Here is a 21,692-nt window from a genome sequence, read left to right as displayed (position 1 = left end):
TTCTGTGTGTTTTGTTATTTTCCCTCATGTCTCGCAAAGCCAGCATGCATGAGCAGCGTTTCCATGGGAACACTGATTGTTCCCAGGGGAACTCTGATCATGCCACTAATTAGCATGCTAGCAACACCTGGTTCTCTTGCTAGATTGTTGTTTGATGTGAAGTACAGTTGGTCCTGTCTTGTGTGTCTGTTTGGTTGCCCGTCTCTGCCCAGTGTCAGGAGTGTGGTTACCTTCCAGTTTGCTGTAAACTTGTCCCATGTGTTCACAAATCTTTAACTGAGGATTCCTCGTCTCTGCCTGTATGTCGGGAAAGTGATTGCCTTCCAATCTGCTGGCCGTTGTTCTCTACACCTCTCTGCTGCTACGGAGGATTCCTATAAATCAGCTCCTGACTTGCACAATGCACCCTTGTTTACGAACACACTTCACGGATCTGCCCATTGTGTGGCTACGGCGTGCACTAATCCCCAAAACTCCTTCCCTCAGCTGCAGCTAGGTCTCCAGTCTTCACCAGCACCGTCAATGATATCATTTCTTATTAATAAATGCTTTGATCTGTTCCTCTGCTCTTTTTCTTTCTCTGACGAGCCAGATCACACTCACAACTGATGACATTCAAAGCAGATTGTACAAATTCAAGGTTAAGGATTGTAGTAATCATTTCAAGAGGCCACTTTTTTGTTGCTTGTGATAACTTGAGCCATTCCTGGAAAGCACACATTTCTTAGTATAAAGTATTTTGGTTTATACAACATCTGAGTAGATCATAGAAGAATGGCGCAGTATTTGTGACCTGAATGAAAACGTTTTACGTAGATATTGATGCCTGGAATCCTATTCTATTTGGTTTATAGTTAGCCACTGAGTTTAAGTGGCATTCTCGAGAGATGAGTGTCTATTTTAACCACGAATGCCTCCATTACCCCACGGAAATGTCTTAAACAGGTCCTGGTAAATGCACCTCTTATTGTTACCTTTGTGACCACATCTAGTTGCAATCAAAAGATTGTCTCCAAAAGATTACAGCTTTAAATGTCTTTGGTGTGGGTGACTGAGAAGGTTTTTGGTTTCAGTGTTGTCTATCTTTTTCCTTTGATAAAGTAGCTGTTAATGTCTTTCACCTACCCATATCTTTTGATTTCCAAACTCATGTTTTATATCTGGCTCTTGAGGACCAAGTTGTTTGATAGTAAATTTGTCATGAATTTGCAATAGAAATGACACACTGTTACACACACACATTCACCAATAGTGCTCGCCCTGTTCCCAATCTGTCACACTGCTGACGCACACTAATACTAAAGTTGTCTTTGGTTTGGCATTACGTATGGACAGTTTAGTTTCTGCCCCAATGGGTCTCAAGGGCTTGATGCAGTACCAGATTTGACAACAGGTTTCCATTGGAAAAACTGAGGGACACTTTGGAGTTCGGGAGGGTAGCAGACTCTGCCCGACCACATGCTTAAGTATCAATATCTATCACTGTGTAACTGAGCTTTCAGCTACTTTACGACTTAGAAATAGGATAAAAACGTATACTAGGCCTGCTTTAAATATGCCAGCATTTTTAACACATTCACAGGCAAGCAAATTACAGTATTAGTAGTTTATAGAATGGATCTGTGTTTTCAAGTGGATGAATATTTAGGCGGGGCTCTGCCCTACCTGCCCACATAGATGTGCCACGCTTGTGTTACAGGGACTGCATCACGAGTGTGGTGGTTTGTTCTGAGTGTAACAAGTATTGCATACATGTGCTGTGTGTTTGGGTTCAAAATATTTGCTACTATGTTTACCAGAGAAGTGTGTAGGGGAGATGGGGGAGGTTTGCTATTGAGTGCAAAAAAAGTTTTTTTTTCTCTCTATCTCTGTTTTTTTTGTGTTTAATTTTAAACAAGGTTTTAAATGCTCTTAAATTAATTAAAATCATATTTTGGTGAATTCTGTCCTCCAAAATTAAATTCCATTTTGATTAGACTTTTTAAAAGTGTTTTGCATATACACACTTTGTCTAGATATAGTCATTTTATTTAAGAGGAACAGTTCAAACTTCATCTTTGCATAAACTGCCTTGAAGAATGTTTAAAATGTGTTTGAAAAAAAAAAAAAAAGGTTGTTTAATTAAAAATATCCCATGCTGAACATTTGAGTTACATAATTTAAAAAAACTCATTCAGGAAGTAATTTCGAGAGTTTTGGAAATAATAAAGGGCTATATAATAGTCTGTAGGCCTACTGAGAATTTACTATTCAATGCAATTCTGCTGATTGAGCATGCATCAAGCTAATGAAGTGAAGAGAGTCAGTAAATATTGATTGACAGGTAATTCTCTGAATCTTTTCTCTATGTTTGTTTGTGTAATGGTGAGTTTACACCACATGATTTTAAGATTGATTTTCACTCGCCGACAGTTTTGTGGAGATCTCTGCCAAAAGCGGGAAATCAAATCAGAGTTCGCTCCCGTGAACGACGATCGCAATGTATGAATTATCAAAGACGTAATCTGAGAGAAGAGGGATATCTAAAATGTTAAATACCTGGACCTGTTTGCAATTCCAAATCGTGCAATGTGAAATGTGTTTTGACTGAATACAACTGCATTTGACCTACAGCCAACGAGAGAGCAAGAAACTTTTTAGGACATTGAATTAAATTTCAAGTTGTTTTTAGGTTCTTAGTGGCCACATGACATATTCTTGTGGAACTGTTTACACAGAATGCATTAAAAAAGGGATGAATACTTATGTTTTGAGTTTGACTATTGTGACGCATCTTGCAAATTTTTCAGCGTCTTTACCAAGTTTTTAAGATGCTGAGTCAATTTAAAAACATTTGACACTTGAGAAGCTCTGCGTAGGAATGTATAATATGCAGTTTGAGGGTGTGGAAATAGCCCTGATAATTTTAAATCAAACAGGATTACGTCAAACTGGATTTCTGAAAGGCCAGCATGCTAGGTAGCTCCAGGGATGTGCACAGACATTTTGGGGGGCAGGGGCTCAAGTGGAAAAAAGGGCACTTCTTATAATTATTTATTTTAAAAACTGTTTTAAACAAAACGTTAAATAAATTAACACAACTCTGACTTCCTTACCAATTTATTTTAATTCCCTCACACTCATCCAATTGTTTCCTACTCAACAGATTTCTACTAAATAATCAGTGCACACAGAGACCGTGGTCTTCTTTAGTATTCACTAGGTTTATCACTAGAGCAGGCAACAGCAAAGGAAACTATGCCACAATGTGCATGTTTTCTATGCTACTAGTTTGAAGTATATATTTAGAATAAATGACTGCACCAAGGAGAGGGACATAGTTTCACTATTAATTTGTTTATTTTGCACAAGGCAAAAAATTGTTTGAATTATTTTGGTGTTATATACATAACACTTCAATGTAAGCAAATTAGCACATTTTAATTAGTTAAGACCTAATTTGTATATCAATGTGGTGATTGTGATGATGTTATTTGACACAAATGTTATTCACCTGCAGTGTCTCCATTAAGTACAGTACAATAGCCTGTATGGCCATGATATATTGCCTTAGCTAAACTTTAGCTAACTTATTACATTAGCTAGTAGCTCATGAGTCATGCCTGTTAAAGACAATTTAACTGCTTTTGGCTAATTAGCTGTTAAGTCAAGGCTCTGGTAGCTTAGTCTTTTGTTCATCACCACTCACCTCCACAGAAGCCAAGAAAAACACAACTGGGATAGGAGCTGGGAGGGGCTGCTGCCTGCCTGTCTGCGTGTCTGATGTGCCGATGTGTTCTGCACTGGAGGGAGGGCATCGGAACTTGACAATGTCTCATCTCCCGACCTGATATTTAGATTTTATTCAATAAATATATTTGTTGGATAGGGAAGCTGTGTGCAAACAGGAATATATATATATATATATATATATATATATATATATATATATATATATATATATATATATATATATATATAATAAAAAAATAAAAAAAACACCCCAGAAAAAGGACACTTTCTCTAGGAAAGTTTAAAAGTATGTAGCCTGAACAATGAAATGCATTTACATTTGGCCAAGTGAGAAGGATATAGTTGCAGACGGAGCTTCAAAAGGGGGTAGGAGTTGGCACAACCCACTTTTGTAGTAACCACGCCCCTTCTGGAGTAACCCTGCCCTCGTTGGGAGATTCTGGCACCATTTTGATATCTCCGGCCTGGAGCTATACCTCCTTTGGCGAGTTGCATATTTTATAAATGCCAAACCAGCTCCTGAGATGGTGTCTTTCTAGTGTCTTAGAGGACATTTAAACTTGATCGGATAGCTGTCTGATCAGTAAATATGCAAGAAGTGTAAATGGTAAAAAAAAGAATAGCTCATCACCAGCATATGTTGTGTTTTAAATATGTGTCCACAACCTGGGATAAAGGTGTGCTGGTGTTCCAAAAAAGCTTTTTGACCAGCTTAACCAGATAAGTTTTGCTGGTTAACAATATCAATAAGATATACCATGATGAAACATGCAAAATCCAGCCTAAAGGATATAATTTGTCTTTTTAGCTGGGTACTATAAAACTCAGAACTTCCACTAAGGCAGGAAACACTCTGCCATATTGTGACCATATCTGAACTGTCATTCAGCTAGAGGAAAATTTGCTGACCGAGGCACTCATGGGACTCAGGGACACAATCCTCATCAGAAATATTTGTATGTGTAGGCCTGTGTAGAGAAGTGTGTCGAGTCCAATAACAATGAGTGTATACAGTATGTGTACAGTACATGTGTGTGTGATCTCTGGCATGCAAGAGTGGGAGGATGAAAACAGTGTTAGTTTTTGTTTTCTGTGTCTTTGATACATAACAACAGTGGGAGTAAGTTCTCAAGAAAGCTACTGATGACTGAAATACAAACAGATGTATGTCTGTATGCCTGAGTATGCTGGGTCTCACACCAGCTTTCTGAGATCCCCCTCAGGTTTTTACATACCCCTCTCAAGCTGCAGGCTGGATATCTTCAAATGGGGCAACACATACATGTAATAAATTAGACACAGTCAAACACTTAATAGTTTAGGAGTATTCAATAAATAAGAGCCAACACACAAGATATGAAAGCAAGCTTACATGCTGATGCTAACTGTCCCGAGTCATGAATATCTTTATGTAAAAAAGTACAGAATGCAGCATTTACACAGGTGTACAAGAGAAAAAATATTTTACGAAAGGGCCAAGACAGAACAGAAGAACACTTACAAATGGGAGAAACATCCAAGTAAATGTTACTATGCTATTTCACTGTACCATCGATTTTAGCTGGCTATATTACTCCAATTATAATTGGAAATTTGTCCTTACAGTTCCTAGATTTATCTTAAAATACATGATCAGAATACACCCAACTGATTTTATTTTCCTGCTGTTAATTCTGGCTACCTATCCCTTCATTTCTTGCTATCTATCCCTTCTATTCCAACTAAGTGCTCTGATCTCCGCTTCTTTGTGTCTTCGCCCGTTGGCCAGATTATAGCACTGTACTACTGGTTACCATTTAAAAATCAAAACAACCAGTTTATAAAATATATAAATTTGACAGTTTATACCAACCTTTAACTAAAATTGACTTGGCATTTACTATTACTCTTTCTCCCACTGCTCCAGCAGATTAATTGTTTTGACCCATGTCTCCAGACAAGATGGTGACAGTGCTTGTCGTGACATCATCGGCTGGTGGTTTGGAATTCCCACCCCGTTATGGAGCTCTATCTGCAGCTGTTTTCTTCTTCTTTATTGGAGTATTTTATAAGATGGCTAAGAAAATTGAAGTTACTTCTAAGAAAATTAAACCAAATGCCCACTGTTCTGTTTGGCTAACATCATGCAGCCCATCCAATACAGCCATATTTGAAACGAACTCAAAAGAAAATTAACCAATTCCACACAACATTATAAAACTAGAATTCAGGGTTAACATATAATGTACACCCAACACATTTCATCCGAATATATCAAACTATTTACTCAAGCAGCACCATAAACTATCAAACAGTCATGATATATGAAATATTAATGAAATGGTTACTTACAGTTTTTCATCCAATAGACCAGTTTCAACTGCCCCATATTTTAATAACAGTTCCTTTGCAAAGATTGAATCGTATTTTGACTGTTTCACAAGAAATTAACTCTGAAATCTTCTGAATACACAAATGTAACAGTCCACAGTGATGTTGGGTACTTCAGCCGGCTTCAAAAGGCCAAAGCACACATGCTGGTCATCACATCTCACATTTTCACGGTTTGTTTACACACAGGACTGCATGTGTATTTCCCAATCAGTAGCAGCAGCAGATTGAGACATGTTTTTTGCTGGAAACAAACCAAAATGATCAATGACCTACATCGAGTGCATGTATACAAAAGACCAACAATTAAAAATAGCATAGATGGGTGCAAAAATGGTCCAGGACGCCATCCAAACAGCACAACAGCAAGACAGCGCAGCTGAATGACATTGCATCTTTTAAAAGTGGCACGAGATGTATTAAAATGGTAAAAGCTGTTCATCTAGTGCACGTTTATGTATAAAAACATTTAAATCCAGACAGGCCACTAAATTGAGTACACTTTGGATGAATCTCCCATGACAGGGCCATCTCTCCCCTCTTCTCCTGTGTGACTGATGGAAAAATAGGTGTTGCTTATGCAGATGTATTTGGTCCTTGTGACATCACAAGTTCCATGAATTCAAAACGAGCCATTTTTGCAGCTTGGTATGTTTTTATAGTACAATGACCTCTTCTTCAGTTTGTCAAAATATTGTTTTGCATGGCAATTTTCCCAAACACTCATAAAAAACACATATTCGGGTCTTTAGAGACACGACACTTATACAAAATGTCCAGATAGTGTCACATTTTCTAAATATTCTAAATCATACTGTACATTGCCGCAACACCTATTTTCATCCTCTGCTGAAACGCTCTAATTTAGCTTCATTCTCTTTAAAGCCCCTCTTTCCGAAAGCACAATCTGCTCTGATTGGTCAGCTGGCCCAGTCTGTTGTGATTGGTCAACTGCATGTCGGAAATGTAATGACCCTTACCATAACTGAGTGTCAGGCTTCCTTAACAGCTGTAAACACTATTGTACCTGCGGTAACAGTGGCGTCAGTTTTTGCCGTACCAGTTTGTGTCCGAGTACGACTTGTTTGTCGTGCTTACGACTGGTAAGTTTTAATTTTGTAGCTTTCTTCACAATTGTAGGTCAAGGTGGGCCTGCAGCTGATTAGCAAAACTATTTAATCACAATAACATTAGCCAGCATATTAGCAGAGGCCTACAGTTGTGCACTGAAGCTACAACACAAAACTCTGCATTTGAACTCTTGGTAGCAGAGAAATCCACAAATAATCAAACATACTTACAGGTTGTGATCCTGAAGCGCCAGATTGTCCCAACAAAGTGGGAACTGAACCATCTTTAAGGAGTAACCGTCTTGAAAGTCTGGCATTGGTTGTGTAAAAATAAATTTTAACCACTGATTTTTCAATTAGTCTGCCTTTGGAAGTCCAAACAAAGAGGTTTTGCTTTCACAGAAAACAGCATCTTCTCGACATGGCGACAACACTAACCCAACTCATCCTTACGGGCGGGTCAAAGTAGCCCTTTGGCAGGCATTCTGCAAATGTGTTATATAGTGACGTAGATAGGCCTACTTTACGGATGAAATGGCTGGACTACAATCTAGCCATTTTGCATAGTTCTTGACGAGTAGTGTTGTCTGTGGGAGAGAATTTTGTGAGGACTAGGTATGGGCAGAACGATCCTAAATGTATCGATACATCCGATACTGATGTTGTATCGAAAATATTGATTCTAAATAATGTATTTATTTATTTTAACTACGGGTATTATTATTTTGTTACCACAAACAATAATCTTAAGCTTCAAAGTGAAACAAAATGGATTAGGCTATATTAGCAAATACTTGTGCAGTATGGGAACTGTTTCTTCTACTCATCTTAACTTCATAAATGCTAAAAAACATAAGCAGACAGCACGGAGATGCACTGGGGAACAGTGGGGAGCACTGGCAAGACAGACAGTCGGACTAAGCTGATCCATCAGAACGTTCATTTCAGATGCGATTAGATATTTGTTAACCAATCATATTTTCAGTTTTAGTAAGGGGTGGGATATTTCCAGCGTCTGATACACAAGCATCCCTGGAGAAACTAATTTGCACAGCATAGTTATTTCCCTGCTAAACGTAATATATGTATATACATTTAAATGTAACTTGTGCAATTAAACTTTGTGAAAATACTGCATGTTATTGCACTCTTGATAGTTTTTGATGCGCTTTTTCTGCTGTCCGTGGTCCCTTTTACTCGTGATATCAAATAATGTATATTTCTAAGTAGGAAAAGACTTTACACAGAAAAGGACATAATATTACACAAATAAATAAAAAAAAAAAGATACATTTTTATATAGGCTATATATGGTAATACACGTTATTGTGAACATTTCTACAATCATATTAATGCAGTTTATTGCGTATTATGAATTAGTTTATTAGTTAGAATAATAATCAAGTATTAACAATTTTCATAGTAGCATAATAAAAGGAACAATAATGACACCTATTAATTTAAATACATATTTAACATAAAGTTTCTACATGTTTCTACATAATATTACTACAGTAATATTGTAGTAGTAACCATGGTTAATTGTGTGGTACCTTAATTAAACTATACTGTATTACTGTAGTGAAATGGTTAATTTTTGTAAGGGTAAACAAAACAGAAGTCTAAACATTTTCTGTTTAGGCAAAAAAAAGTATAATAATAATGACTTGAATAATGACTAAAATTATCATTTTACATTACCCATTTAATCCCAAGTAATCGTCAAAAAATAAATGTAACAGAAGTATCGTTATCGGTATTGGTATCAACGATATTGGACTTGAAAATATTGGTATCGGATCGAAAAGAAAATAAGTGGTATCGCCCATCCCTAGCGAGGACTTTGTGCTTTGTAACTTTGCAGACCTTTTACATGCACAAACAGCTATATTACACACTAAAGGAAAGGTAAAATCCCAAATAGCATAATAGGGCCTCGTTAAATATTTCTTCCAAACATTTTAAACAACATTATTAAAAAAAAGATGACTGTGTATTTATTTTTAAATATATTTTGGAGTGTTTGCAATGGCTAAATAAGAAGTTTATGCTTAAAAATTTGTTGAAGTTTGTAAAGCTGCCTAAAAAGCATGTAAAGCTATTCCTCATGTCGTCTCTCTCTTCTGGTAGCAGATTCAATTGGGCTTCTATGCTTCTATGCTTTCCTGCTGTGTGTTAGCATTTAGTGCTAGCTACAGTGGTATGCAGAGAATCTCTCCTCTTGGCCAGCTAAAATATGGCCTTGTGGCCCCTCCCTTTTTGCCTCTCTGAGGCACTGACACTCTGGACCATCAGACTCAGAGAACCGTTAATCTGCAACAAGCTGCAACCTTCATGATTTTCAACCTCAACCTTTTGAACCTGACCCTCAGCTTGGGTACCTAAGAACATGTCATTTGTCAACTGCCTAAGAGCACTCTTCTCCAAGGCCAAGGTAAGAGAGAGAGAGAGAGAGAGAGAGAGAGAGAGAGAGAGAGAGAGAGAGAGAGAGAGAGAAAGCATAGATTTAAATATTCAAGAATTTAGCAGAAAAAATGCTGTGAGTTATGCTTTGATTGACACCTGTCAGGACAACAATGTAAAAATAAATAAATAAATGGTAACCTACAATTGATATCTTAAAAAGCTATTTCTACCTGGCCAAACCCTTACCATTAGTTTGGCTTGTGTAACCTAATACACTAAAAAAAATATATATTCTCGCCTGTTTTTAAACATTTTTACCTATTTCAATTTCAGGACAAAATTCCATTAAATTAAATTTCGTAATCTTTAACTAAATTAAATTAATAAAACGTTTTATTTTATAATAAATGTTATATTAAAAAGTTTTATTTTATTTTATTAAAGATTACCCCGTTCAATTTGATGGAATTTTGTAATGAAATTGACATTCGTTAATTTATGAGTGAATATCCAGGTTGGTGATGTTAAATAATATTTCACAATTCAAATTGTGATTCTCGGTCAAAGCAAAGTGCGTTTCAAGGCTACTCAATCCACTTGGCGGCCATCTTGAGAACGCTCCCGAGCAGCTATTTTCAACGGATACAAGAGGTATTAAAATACAGCTCCTATCTTCTTGAATGGGGAAAGATCAAAGGCTCCAAGATGGTCGGTCAAGATTACAATCAAATAATATATTTCAAATTAGCAGTAAAATCTGTCAATAGTTGTATCATAAATTGTGCTGCTTTATTTCTGATCACACACACACACACACACACACACACACACACACACACACACACACACACACACACACACACACACACACAAACGCTGAATACTTTGTACCATCTACTCTAAGAATAGTGGTAAAAGGCACATCGTGTGCATGTGTGTGTGTGTGTGTGTGTGTGTGTTATGGGTAGTGCAGTGGGCGGAGGAAATTAGCATTAGCTTTACTATGCCTAACTGGCCACTCAAAGTGAGGTGAGTCGCCAAAAACTCTGTTACCAGAGCAACGTCTCTTTTTAAAAGCACCCTTTCACCAAGGTTCCACATGGCTCAGCCAATAGGCTGCACCGCAACTGCTATGACATCACAACGTTCCTAAGTGAAAGATCTTGATATATTTAGGATTTTCTGCTGCAGACTTTGGATACAGTGAAATGTCTGTTTAACTGAAATTACTGGAGAGTGGGTGGAATAACATTTTGATGCAGGGGACAACGCACGCACGCACGCACGCACACACTGTTTTTATTCAGTTTGGAGGATAACAGAAAATCTTACTTAAATACAGTATATAGCTCATGAATTTGACAGATGCTCTGTAGTCACTAATGAACCTCCTGGCGGAAATGTCAAGCTTACACCTGTGATTAAGTGTTTTTCAGGGAATATATCTTGAATTAAGTTAACTTTTCTTGCTCTGTTTTTTCTATCAATATTTATCGACATTTATGCATAAAACAGGAAACAATTATTTGCCAATGGGGAAAGAAAAATACTTAATTCAAGATATATTCAAAACAAATATTATTATCCTACACAAATTTATATCTGATGTAAATATATCTTGTTTAGATATTTTACTGTAAAATTATATAAAAATATAGTAACATTTGGAAACTTGATTATGTAAATGCATTAGGTAACATGAACTAACAATTAATAATATTTTTTAAAGCATTTATTCATCTTTTTATCAAAATACAGTTGTTCATTGTTATTTCATTGTTAGTTCAAAATGCATTAACATATTTACATTTTTAAATATGTTGGAATTTTCATTAACCAATATTAATACAGTAATTGTTCATTGTTGATGCATGTTAACTAATGTAGTAAATACAACTGTATTTTAAAGTTTTGCCAAAAATACTGAAATACTGAAATAAAATAAAATAGACACTAATATTGCTACATTACATCAAGTATGATTGTATCATTTTCCTTATTTTCAGAAGCTGACAAATTGCTGTCGTCTCCAGGGCACAGGTAAGGGCATGGTATTAAATTACAGCTCTATGGATTTGCTGCTAACCCCTTTTCTATGACAGCAGCTGCATCATCTTGCAAAAGACTGTTTACATTGTTGGTGATGAAATGGACACAAATCACTCTCAAACACACCATTATGTAATGGTTCTTGCTTGTAATTGTTTCTGTTATATCATTTCAAATTGAAATTAGTATAATCTAGGAATACATTTCAGAACAAAATAACATTCTATTGGCTCTATTGAAAACTCTGGAACTACTTTGATATCCCTCAATCTATGGTCTGTTCTGTTCCAGAACTCCATGACCCTGACTTACATGTACAGTGCATCCGGAAAGTATTCACAGCGCTTCACTTTTTCCACATTTTGTTATGTTACAGCCTTATTCCAAAATTGATTAAATGTAATTATTTTCCTAAAAATTCTACAAACAATACCCCATAATGACAACGTAAAAAAAGTTTGATTGAAATCTTTGCAAATATGAAAAAAAAAAAAAAATCACATGTACATAAGTATTCACAGCCTTTGCTTAATACTTTGTTGAAGCACCTTTGGCACCAATTACAGCCTCAAGTCTTTTTGTGTATGATGCTACAAGTTCGGCACACCTATTTTTGGGCAGTTTCTCCCATTCTTCTTTGCAGGACCACTCAAGCTCCATCAGGTTGGATGGGGAGCATCAGTGCACAGTCATTTTCAAATCTCTCCAGAGATGTTCACTCGGTTTCAAATCGGGCTCTGGCTGGGCCACTCAAGGACATTCACAGAGTTGTCCCGTAGCCACTCCTTTGTTATCTTGGCTGTGTGCTTAGGGTCGTTGTCCTGTTGGAAGATGAACCTTCGCCTCAGTCTGAGGTCCAGAGCGCCCTGGAGCAGGTTTTCATCAAGGATGTCTCTGTACATTGCTGCATTCATCTTTCCCTTGATCCTGACTAGTCCCTCAGTTCCTGCTGCTGAAAAACATCCCCACAGCATGATGCTGCCACCACCATGCTTCACTGTAGGGATGGTATTAGCCAGGTGATGAGCGGTGCCTGGTTTCCTCCAGACATGACACTTACCATTCAGGCCAAAGAGTTCAATATTTGTTTCATCAGACCAGAGAATTTTGTTTCTCATGGTCTGAGATTCCTTCAGGTGCCTTTTGGCAAACTCCAGGCAGGCTGTCATGTGCCTTTTACTGAGGAGTGGCTTCTGTCTATCCACTCTACCATACAGGCCTGATTGTTGGAGTGCTGCAGAGATGGTCGTTCTTCTGGAAGGTTCTCCTCTCTCCACAGAGAAATGCTGGAGCTCTGTCAGAGTGACCGTAGGGTTCTTGGTCACCTCCCTGACTAAGGCATTTCTCCCCCGAGCGATAAGTTTGGCCGGGCGGCCAGCTCTAGGAAGAGTCCTGGTGGTTCCAAACTTCTTCCATTTACAGATGACTGAGGCCATTGTGTTCATTGGGACCTTCAATGCTGCAGAAATGATTCTGTACCCTTCCCCAAATCTGTGCATCAATACAATCCTGTCTCGGCGGTCTACAGACAATTCCTTGGACTTCATGGCTTGGTTGCTCTGACATGCACATTTAACTGAGGGACCTTATATAGACAGTTGTGTGCCTTTCCAAATCATGTCCAATCAACTGAATTTACCACAGGTGGACTCCAATCAAGTTGTAGAAACATCTCAAGGATGATCAGTGGAAACAGGAGGCACCTGAGCTCAATTTTGAGTGTCATGGCAAAGGCTGTGAATACTTATGTACATGTGATTTGTTTTTCATTTTTTATTTTTAATAAATTTGCAAAGATTTCAAACAAACTTCCATGTTGTCATTATGGGGTATTGTTTGTAGAATTTTGAGGAAAATAATGAATTTGATCAATTTTGGAATAAGGCTGTAACATAACAATGTGGAAACAGTGTAGCACTGTGAATACTTTCTGGATGCACTGTAAGTCAGTCTCCAGTTAGTCTCCAGTTTTGGATCACGTGACACAGAAAGTAGATCATACTATTTTTAACACAACTCAGATGGCATGGTTGATATCTTATATGTTCATTATTCCCCACAAACTGGCTCAGGGGTCCCATGTGTGCCATTTTAGAGGCCAGGCTCTAGGACTGATTTTTTATAAAAATAAAAAAAAAACATGTTTTTAAATAAAAGTAATCAACATGTTTTAAGTGAATGATTACCTACATACATTATTTGCTGATTTTGCATTTGACCTAAATTTAACTTAGCCCCCTTGGAGAGCTCATTTTTAGGCATAGTGTTCAGTTACTACTGTGACCTCATGGGGATGTATTTTATGAATGTTTGTAGTATATCATAACCATACAAACACTAAAGCAACCTTGCATTAACTGTGCAAATTAATAAACTCAATAAACAAGCTAATATGTGTGGTTGTACATATTGTACACAAGCATACCATCTTGGGCCAACATGTGTGATAAACTCAAGTTGTTTATTACTGGTGGTGTCTTCTTAATGCTCATTCACTCAGTTTGATTGCTTCACTGCACTGTTGCATGTCAACCCCCTTTAAAAATGTGGTTCCTAGCAGTCATTCCAATTGTCTTTTAGATTAAACCTTTGTTTGGTCACACTGTATACCATGAATGTGAGATTTTGACCTTGTATATTTACAGATCAAAGTCAGAGAGGGCTCAGTCCACAATAGCAACAGCAAGCAAGAGCCTCTGGGTTTCAAGTCAGCCCATTGGTTGGGCCATTGATTAGATTCACACTTGAGGCTGAAAGCTGTGAGAGAAAGGACAACTTTATTACAAACATCTGGGTTTCTGTGCATGCATGTGTCCCTTTATGGAAATGCATGAGGTTTATCTATTTGAGTTTAACTAAATAAATGATACGAAATTACAAGACAAAAAGTCTTACATTCTAACCAGATTAATAATGTAAACTATTCCTATTTAACATCAAGAACATGAATGACAAAGTTTTTACTCTGATGAAAACTGAAACATGAAGCATAGGCTACTACTGAATTGTAGATTAATGTTGTTTAGAGACAACTCAGCACAACTTGGTCTTATTTTAGTTATGCATTTTATTTTATTTAAATATGTTATAGAATAATAACAACAGCAACAAAATTATAGAAATAATAACATTATTATTACTATTATTAATTATAATTTACTTTGCCAGAGTAGATCATAACAGCTATATTAGCATGACTGGTAAACCGTTTTTAACCGTCTGTTAAAAAAAAAAAAAAAAAGTCCGCTAGGCGTCAGGACGGAAACTACAAGAATCAAAAGACGCACAACCATTGAGACTTCATATCCCATGACGCTTAGCGGTTGGAATGGTTAGCGTTTGGGAAGCGTCTACGGAAAGTTCTCTTTAATTATGGTTTTTAAAAGAAACAAAACGCTTGCGCTTTCGACTAAGAAAGAAACATGAATAATGACTGCTCTGCTCTGCCTCTGCCTCTGGACTAACACTTCTAATTCATCAAGAGTCTGGGAGGATAAGTCTGGAGTTAAAAGTAGGGTTCAGAAGTCAGAGGAGTGCTTGTAAATGAGTTTGGATATGGCTAAAAGCTCTAATGGCCAACATACGAGATCTCTAACTTCACAATTTAGAGAATCTACATACAGAGCCTTAACTTTATTGCGGAGGAAGGCGAAACAGCATCAGATAGCTGGTAAGTTATGCAGATAATTTGTTTTGCGCTGATCGTGATTTTCTTAGGACTTCGTTTGGGTAACGAGTCAATCTATTGTATAGCCAACTCAAAAAGTTGTCCAAAATATGCATTTTTCACTCAATAATAAAGTCGATATTTGTAAAATTTTAAAGTATGTATAATGAAATATTATATAGGCTATGTATGTGTGTATAAGTGGGTGTGCTAAAGAAACGGTCCCTTGAGTTTTCCTTCAAGCTTTGTCGAGCCCTTATCTTTACCATGGTAACTGGTTTACGCTTAGAGTAGGGTTTAAAATGTCAGTAACTACTGGTAAACCATAGTAAAACCTTCCACAGTCAATGTCTGTCGTGTTTGAAGTTTGAATTTCTTTCAGAATTTCACATTGTTCATTTCTGTCTTCTGGTTTTTGGTGACAGTGAAGGCTAATACGAAGTTACCAGAGATTTGTTAAAACAATAACTGTATCTATGGTATTTTGGTGAAAACTATGGTTACCATGGTATATTTTTGTAAGGGTCAAATACAAATGCTCAAATACTGGAGCGGGCGCACACGCGTGTACATGCGCTGCCACGTATTTACATCTAACTGAAATAAGAGATCTATTCTGTTCTGAAGTGGCCAACAACCACTCGCACACAGACGTGTTTTACAGAGAGTTAGTTGTGCGAGAGGCACTGGCAGTGAAAGAGCTGCCTATCTAGACAACTTTTTTGGGCACTCTGATGCATAATTTCCTTCAATTAACATTGGCATGTGTCCTCAGAATCATCTTTGGTCTTATTTAATTTACGAGTCAACTTTTACTGATCTCATTATAAACATGACTTTTAAACAGTATTCCATTTCCATAGAGACTGGCTATCTTAACAAGTTTTTCAATTGTTGTATTTAACCCTTTTTTAGATTGCCTGTGTTTAGACATTTTATGTGGGCTTTATATCTTCTTTAATTGTTTGCCCCAGGGGAAAGGGATATGTTTGTAATTGTAATTTTTATTGAGGAACAGAGTACAGTTTCAGAAGTTAACTGGTTTTACAGATAATTTTTTTGGTAAGCTTATTCTGCAGTTAAATTCAGGCAGTGAGCATGTCATATGTTCTGTTGTGGTTTGAGCATGTGTCTGGTCTATCTCTTAAGTTTCTGTCAATAATAATGGTCAGTCATCACAGGGAAATGTGCAGTTCTCTGAATAGAATAGAACCATTGATGGGAAGTTGTTGTCAAGTGTAGGTTATTGTACAGTAGGAACCTTTGCAGTATGTCAGCTGAGAGGAAGGAAGCTAGGAAAATCCAATGTTGTGATATAAAAAAAAAATCAAAAATCACATGCTTTACCCTTGTGCTGTGTTGAAATGTTTTACCTAATTTGGTGTTCCCGGTCAAAAAATACTGGCCTGTTAAAAATTGCTTATAAATATTTCTGTATGCTATATTATCACCAAATATTGGATTAGATCTTTTTGTCAACATGTTTTTTTCCAATTAGAATTTTGTATCCCTTTTTGGCACTTATTGATCATAGCCCTCATTGACCCGAGCTTATGCACCTCTGTTTTTGAGAGAAAAAAATCATTATTTGTGGATCATTTTGGCAATATTCAATAAAATATGAAAACATTATGTACTGTTTAGCACACTAGTGTGCGTTAATGTTTAACAAGCAAGTTTGTTTTGAAATGCTTTTATTTTGTGCAAAATGGCACAAAGTCTCTCTTGTGATGTTCCTGGTCAAAAATGACCGACCGTTGAAAATGAATTAGGAACAATTGAGCGTTCTGGAGCATATTGACTTGTTCATGTTCACATAAGTGCATGTGTGCTTGCAAACATAAAGGCCTCAGACCTGTGCACATGCGCACGGACACACACACGTGCGCGCGTGCACACACACACACACACACACACACACACACACACACACACACCTGTGTCCAATGCTGACCATTAAAATAAAGAATTAATCAAAATAAAATAACCGTACTGTATGTTTAATATTAGTCCAATGCTGACCATTAAAATAAAGAATAAATCAAAATAAAATAACAGTACTGTATGTTTAATATTAGTCCAATGCTGACCATTAAAATAAAGAATACATTCAAATAAAATAAATAGATAAACATCAGTACTGTATGTTTGATATCAGTCCAATGCTGACCATTAAAATAAAGAATAAATTCAAATAAAATAAATAGATAAATAAACATCAGTACTGTATGTTTAATATCAGTCCAATGCTGACCATTAAAAAAAAAAGAATACTGTGGAATGGAGGGGGGCGGGGCCGGGTCGGGTCGGAATCGGGCGCGAGGGATAAAGGCGGCCGGTGACGATGGTTCGAGAGAGAGAGAATTACGGGCATGTCCGTCATGTGTGTGTTTTGGTTTTGAGTTTTCATTAAATATTATTTATATTGACAAGCCGGTTCTCGCCTCCTCCTTGCCCATCCTTTAACTGTGTTACAAACACATTCAAATAAAATAAATTGATAAATAAACATCAGTACTGTATGTTTAATATCTGTCCAATGCTGATATATATCCGCCTGGTATATATGTCCTGGAGTGAGGGAAACTCACCTCCGATGATGTGTCTGGCAGTTCACACCACCTTTTGCAGGGCTTTGCGGGTGAGGGTGGTGCGGAATACAGCGGTGGGCTGAAAACACAGTCCTGCTGGGCTCCAGTGTTGAGGGTTATTGATGAGGAGATGTTGCTGCCCAGTCTAACCACCTGGTGTCTGCTTGACAGGAAGTTGAGGATCCAGCGAGATGTTTAACCCCAGAGCCCGGAGTTTCTAATCAAGCTTGGAGGGCACTATGTTGTTGAATTCTGAGCTGTAATCTACAAACATTGTTCTCACATCTGTGTTCCTTTTTTACATGTGGGAGAGAGCAGTGTGTAGTGTAGATGCAATAGCATCATCAGTGGAGCGGTTGTTGTGTTATGCAAACTGTGAGTCCAGTGAGGCAGGCAGCACAGAGCAAATGTAATCTCTGATTAGCCTCTCAAAGCATATTTGCTGATGATGGCAGTTCACTGACAAGCACCAATTCCCATCAGACATTTTTGTATTGGTTCAAGCATTTTTACCTTGCCCTGCATTGCGACTGAAAGCACGTTGCGTGAGCAGCGGGGGGGACTTGGGTTCGACTCCTGCATTGAAACCAGGAAGTAATCACGTTTGCATTATCAGTGATGAGCATTATTTGTAGGTTGCATTTTCCCTCTACTGATGGTTTGGTATGGGGGAACAGTTTATAAAATATGCATTCCTCTTTACTGTATTACAGCCTGTATAGCTGAAAACAAATCTGTAACAGTTAACGTATGGCAAGGAGGAGACGGAAACCGGCTGAACAGTCAACATAAGTTTAATGTCAAATCTCAAACTTAAAACAACATAAAACATAAGGACACACAGACACGCATGCAGCGCGTGTACCCTCACGGCCCGGCCATGGCCTCCTCTTTGTCACAAACTTACTTTACAACTTGCTTTTGGCGCCCCTCTGTGGATATGTCACCCAAAAATACACGTGACAATACGTCCAGCAACACTTTCCGCTTTGGCCACTGGGAGATGTTTTGAATTTTGGTAAGGACAGACCATTTTAGATAAAGAAGCTTCAACCTACTGTTTCTGATTACACTGCAAGATCTGTTTATTTACCAAACATAAACTTTCATTCACAGCCGAATGCAAATTTTCTTTGCACGGGCCTGAATTTCTCAATGGGACTGACCAAATTTGAAAATCAAAAAATTGAGGGAACAGGTGGGCATAAATGAGCGTGATGACGTTCTGTTCCAAACACACAAATATTTCCCCTAGGTAAGGAAGGACAGGAGAAAAGAGGCTTCTTTTATCCTGTTACTGAAATAAAATAAAAAAAATGAAGGATTAAACAGGCTGGGTTGAGGTATTTATATTAATTGGTTATTTGTGGAGGCATGTTTTGGTTATGTGGCTTGTACAGACTTTGTCATACCCAGAGGGTAAGAGAGACATGGTAATACATGGTACAGATGATGTGTCCAAATTTTGTCATGCTTGTTGAATTAGCTACTTTCGCTAAGTACTTTACAGTTATTGGATGAGACCTATGACCTCTAGACTGCTAAATGAAAAGTGGAAATATAAGTCATCAGTTTCCCATACAGATTGAAATACAGCGGAAATACTTCAAATTAGATTTCCAAAGCCAAACTGGTCCCGTCTTTCCGAGAATCTCATTGGACAAATGAGTGCCTAAGACTGTGTGTTGCAGCAAAAGTTGAAATGTTCTCAACTTTCTCGCATGACAGCATCGATTTCGCAAACCCTTACATTTTATCTCTATGACCATGGGGAAAAACGATTAGTCGACATTATCGATAACGTTGACAATAAAATATTGTATACAATAATTTCTATTGTCGAATAGTCTGATTTCATTTAACACAACATTTGATCTTTTGAAATGCTAATGATGATACGGGAGAGCAGCACTTCACCTCGCACTTGATTGAGGAGAGGAAAGAACAGCTCAAAGTCCAGATGCACTCCAAACTTTCCAAACAGATTAAGCTGATGTAGATTGCACAGTATTGTAATACAAAAATGCTAAAGTAAATACAGAATACAGCTTGCTGCAGCGAGATTTGTGAATTATAATATGTGTCATGGTGTGTGTCTTATGGTGAAGAAAATCGGTGATACGCAGCTCTATAAAGAAGAAAGAATTGATTTTTTTGTGAGTTAAAGATGGATCGAAATCAAGTGAACAAAAAGGTGAGAGGGTGTAGTCTTAGCCCATTATACTGTACAATACAATTTTTATTTGTCTCTTTTGGTTTGTTTTCCAATATAAATATCTAAAACTCCTTATGTACATTTACTTTAGCAGCTATACTGCAGAAGAAAACAATTGTTATCTAAGAATTTTGAATATAATATTTAATTAATTGTAATATTCAAAGATTTTTAAATATTGAAAAATACTTAAAACAAGATACATTTATCTTAGAAGCAACATATAAGATATTTAGACTTGCTTTTAGTGCATTTATGTTGAATATTAGTATATTTTTTTTCTTTACTGCACTGGCAGAAGTATAAACAAGTGAAAAAATACAAATCAAAATACACTTATTTTGATTTTGTCCACCTTTATTGTTAGTAAGCACGTTTAATACAATCTTTTAAGTTGGGGCACAAGCTGACTAATCCTTAGGTTAAGGCCTAATGATTAATCATTGCAACAATCGCCCGAATAATCGTTCTAATGATCATTAGATTAGTCGATTATGAAAATAATTTTTAGTTGCAGCCCTAGTCCGGCTGTGACGTTAACTTGTGTGGATGAGAGCTCAGCTGGATCTTGACCTGTTGGGTCGGTATGTAGTCAGTAATTTTTTCACATTGGTCTGATCTCAGTGGTCTGTCTAGCCTAACCTTAAATAAAAATGACACTCCTTCTCTGGTCCACTTCACACTAACCGTCTTTGAAGTCAATTCCTGCTCCCGTCGCCAAACACTCTTTTTCATCTGTATCCATACAATAAAATGCAACATATGAAACAACATTTTTGGTTTCTTTCTCATGACAGTATCATTGCACAACAAGGGGTTGAAAGTTCAAACCAAACAGTACAAATCAACAGTAAACTGCAAACAGCCCACAAGACCCTGACAGAGGAAGATGATAGTGTAGCACATTCTCACATTCAGTTTCATTGTCTTTAGCTACAGGTGCTTTCACACTTGGTTTGATTGCTTGGTCCGAACAAGAGTTTGTTTCCTACCCCTGCTATCTGACTGCTTTATCAACATGAGAACAAGCAGCAGCTGTTTACCACTGTAACTAGGTAACAACTCAAGAAGACATCAGCTTCATTGTGTTATTGAATTATTAGTTTCTTTGGTTGTAACACAAAAACTTTAAATGCATAGAATGACACTTATGTTTGTCTGCGCATAAATGAATTGAATGTGCAATGTTGTGAAGAATTTTAGTGTTTGCCGCGAGCCTGCGGATGCATTGAAAAAGATGAGAAGAATTTACGCTGCTCAGATGCAGATTTATTTGGAGACAAGCAGGCATGAAAAATGCAATATACCATAATAATTGCGATTGGCACCCTGCAAAAATGCAAATGCTACAACATTAATAGCAGTTAATTTGTGCGATTTAGGACTATTGCTTTCATGTTAGCAGTGAACCGTACCAGAGTTAACATGAACTGTACCAAAGACCACTTTTTCATTTGCACTCGCAAACTGAACGTTGACATCAGATGAACCGTGCTGTGCACCAAAAGTGCTAGTGTGAAAGCATCCTAATTGTCATTACTGTGATGTGTGAATTTCTGTGAAAGGTCACTACAGTAAATTAAGTTCAGTAA

The 21,692-nt window shown here is 37.2% G+C and overlaps 1 protein-coding gene across 4 annotated transcripts in view; it reads left to right on the top strand.

Moving 5' to 3' along the window:
* Nucleotides 1–9,514: 9,514 nt before the first annotated feature.
* stard8 (StAR-related lipid transfer (START) domain containing 8) overlaps nt 9,515–21,692 on the top strand; it is an 80,422-nt gene continuing 68,244 nt past the window's right edge. For 3 of the 4 annotated variants that reach the window (XM_052105356.1, XM_052105351.1, XM_052105372.1), the window contains exon 1: nt 14,962–15,297. In XM_052105356.1, the coding sequence (XP_051961316.1) occupies nt 15,171–15,297 (127 nt within the window). In that variant the 5' untranslated portion in view covers nt 14,962–15,170. Of the gene's footprint in view, nt 9,607–11,584; nt 11,619–14,961; nt 15,298–21,692 lie in introns of those variants that run through there. The other variant, XM_052105361.1, reaches the window with a different exon arrangement.

Source organism: Xyrauchen texanus, chromosome 3, assembly GCF_025860055.1.
Source record: "Xyrauchen texanus isolate HMW12.3.18 chromosome 3, RBS_HiC_50CHRs, whole genome shotgun sequence".
In the NCBI taxonomy this organism is placed as follows: Eukaryota; Metazoa; Chordata; class Actinopteri; order Cypriniformes; family Catostomidae; genus Xyrauchen; species Xyrauchen texanus.
The sequence above is the reverse complement of the archived record's forward strand: the minus strand, read 5'-3'. Positions and strand labels throughout refer to the sequence as shown.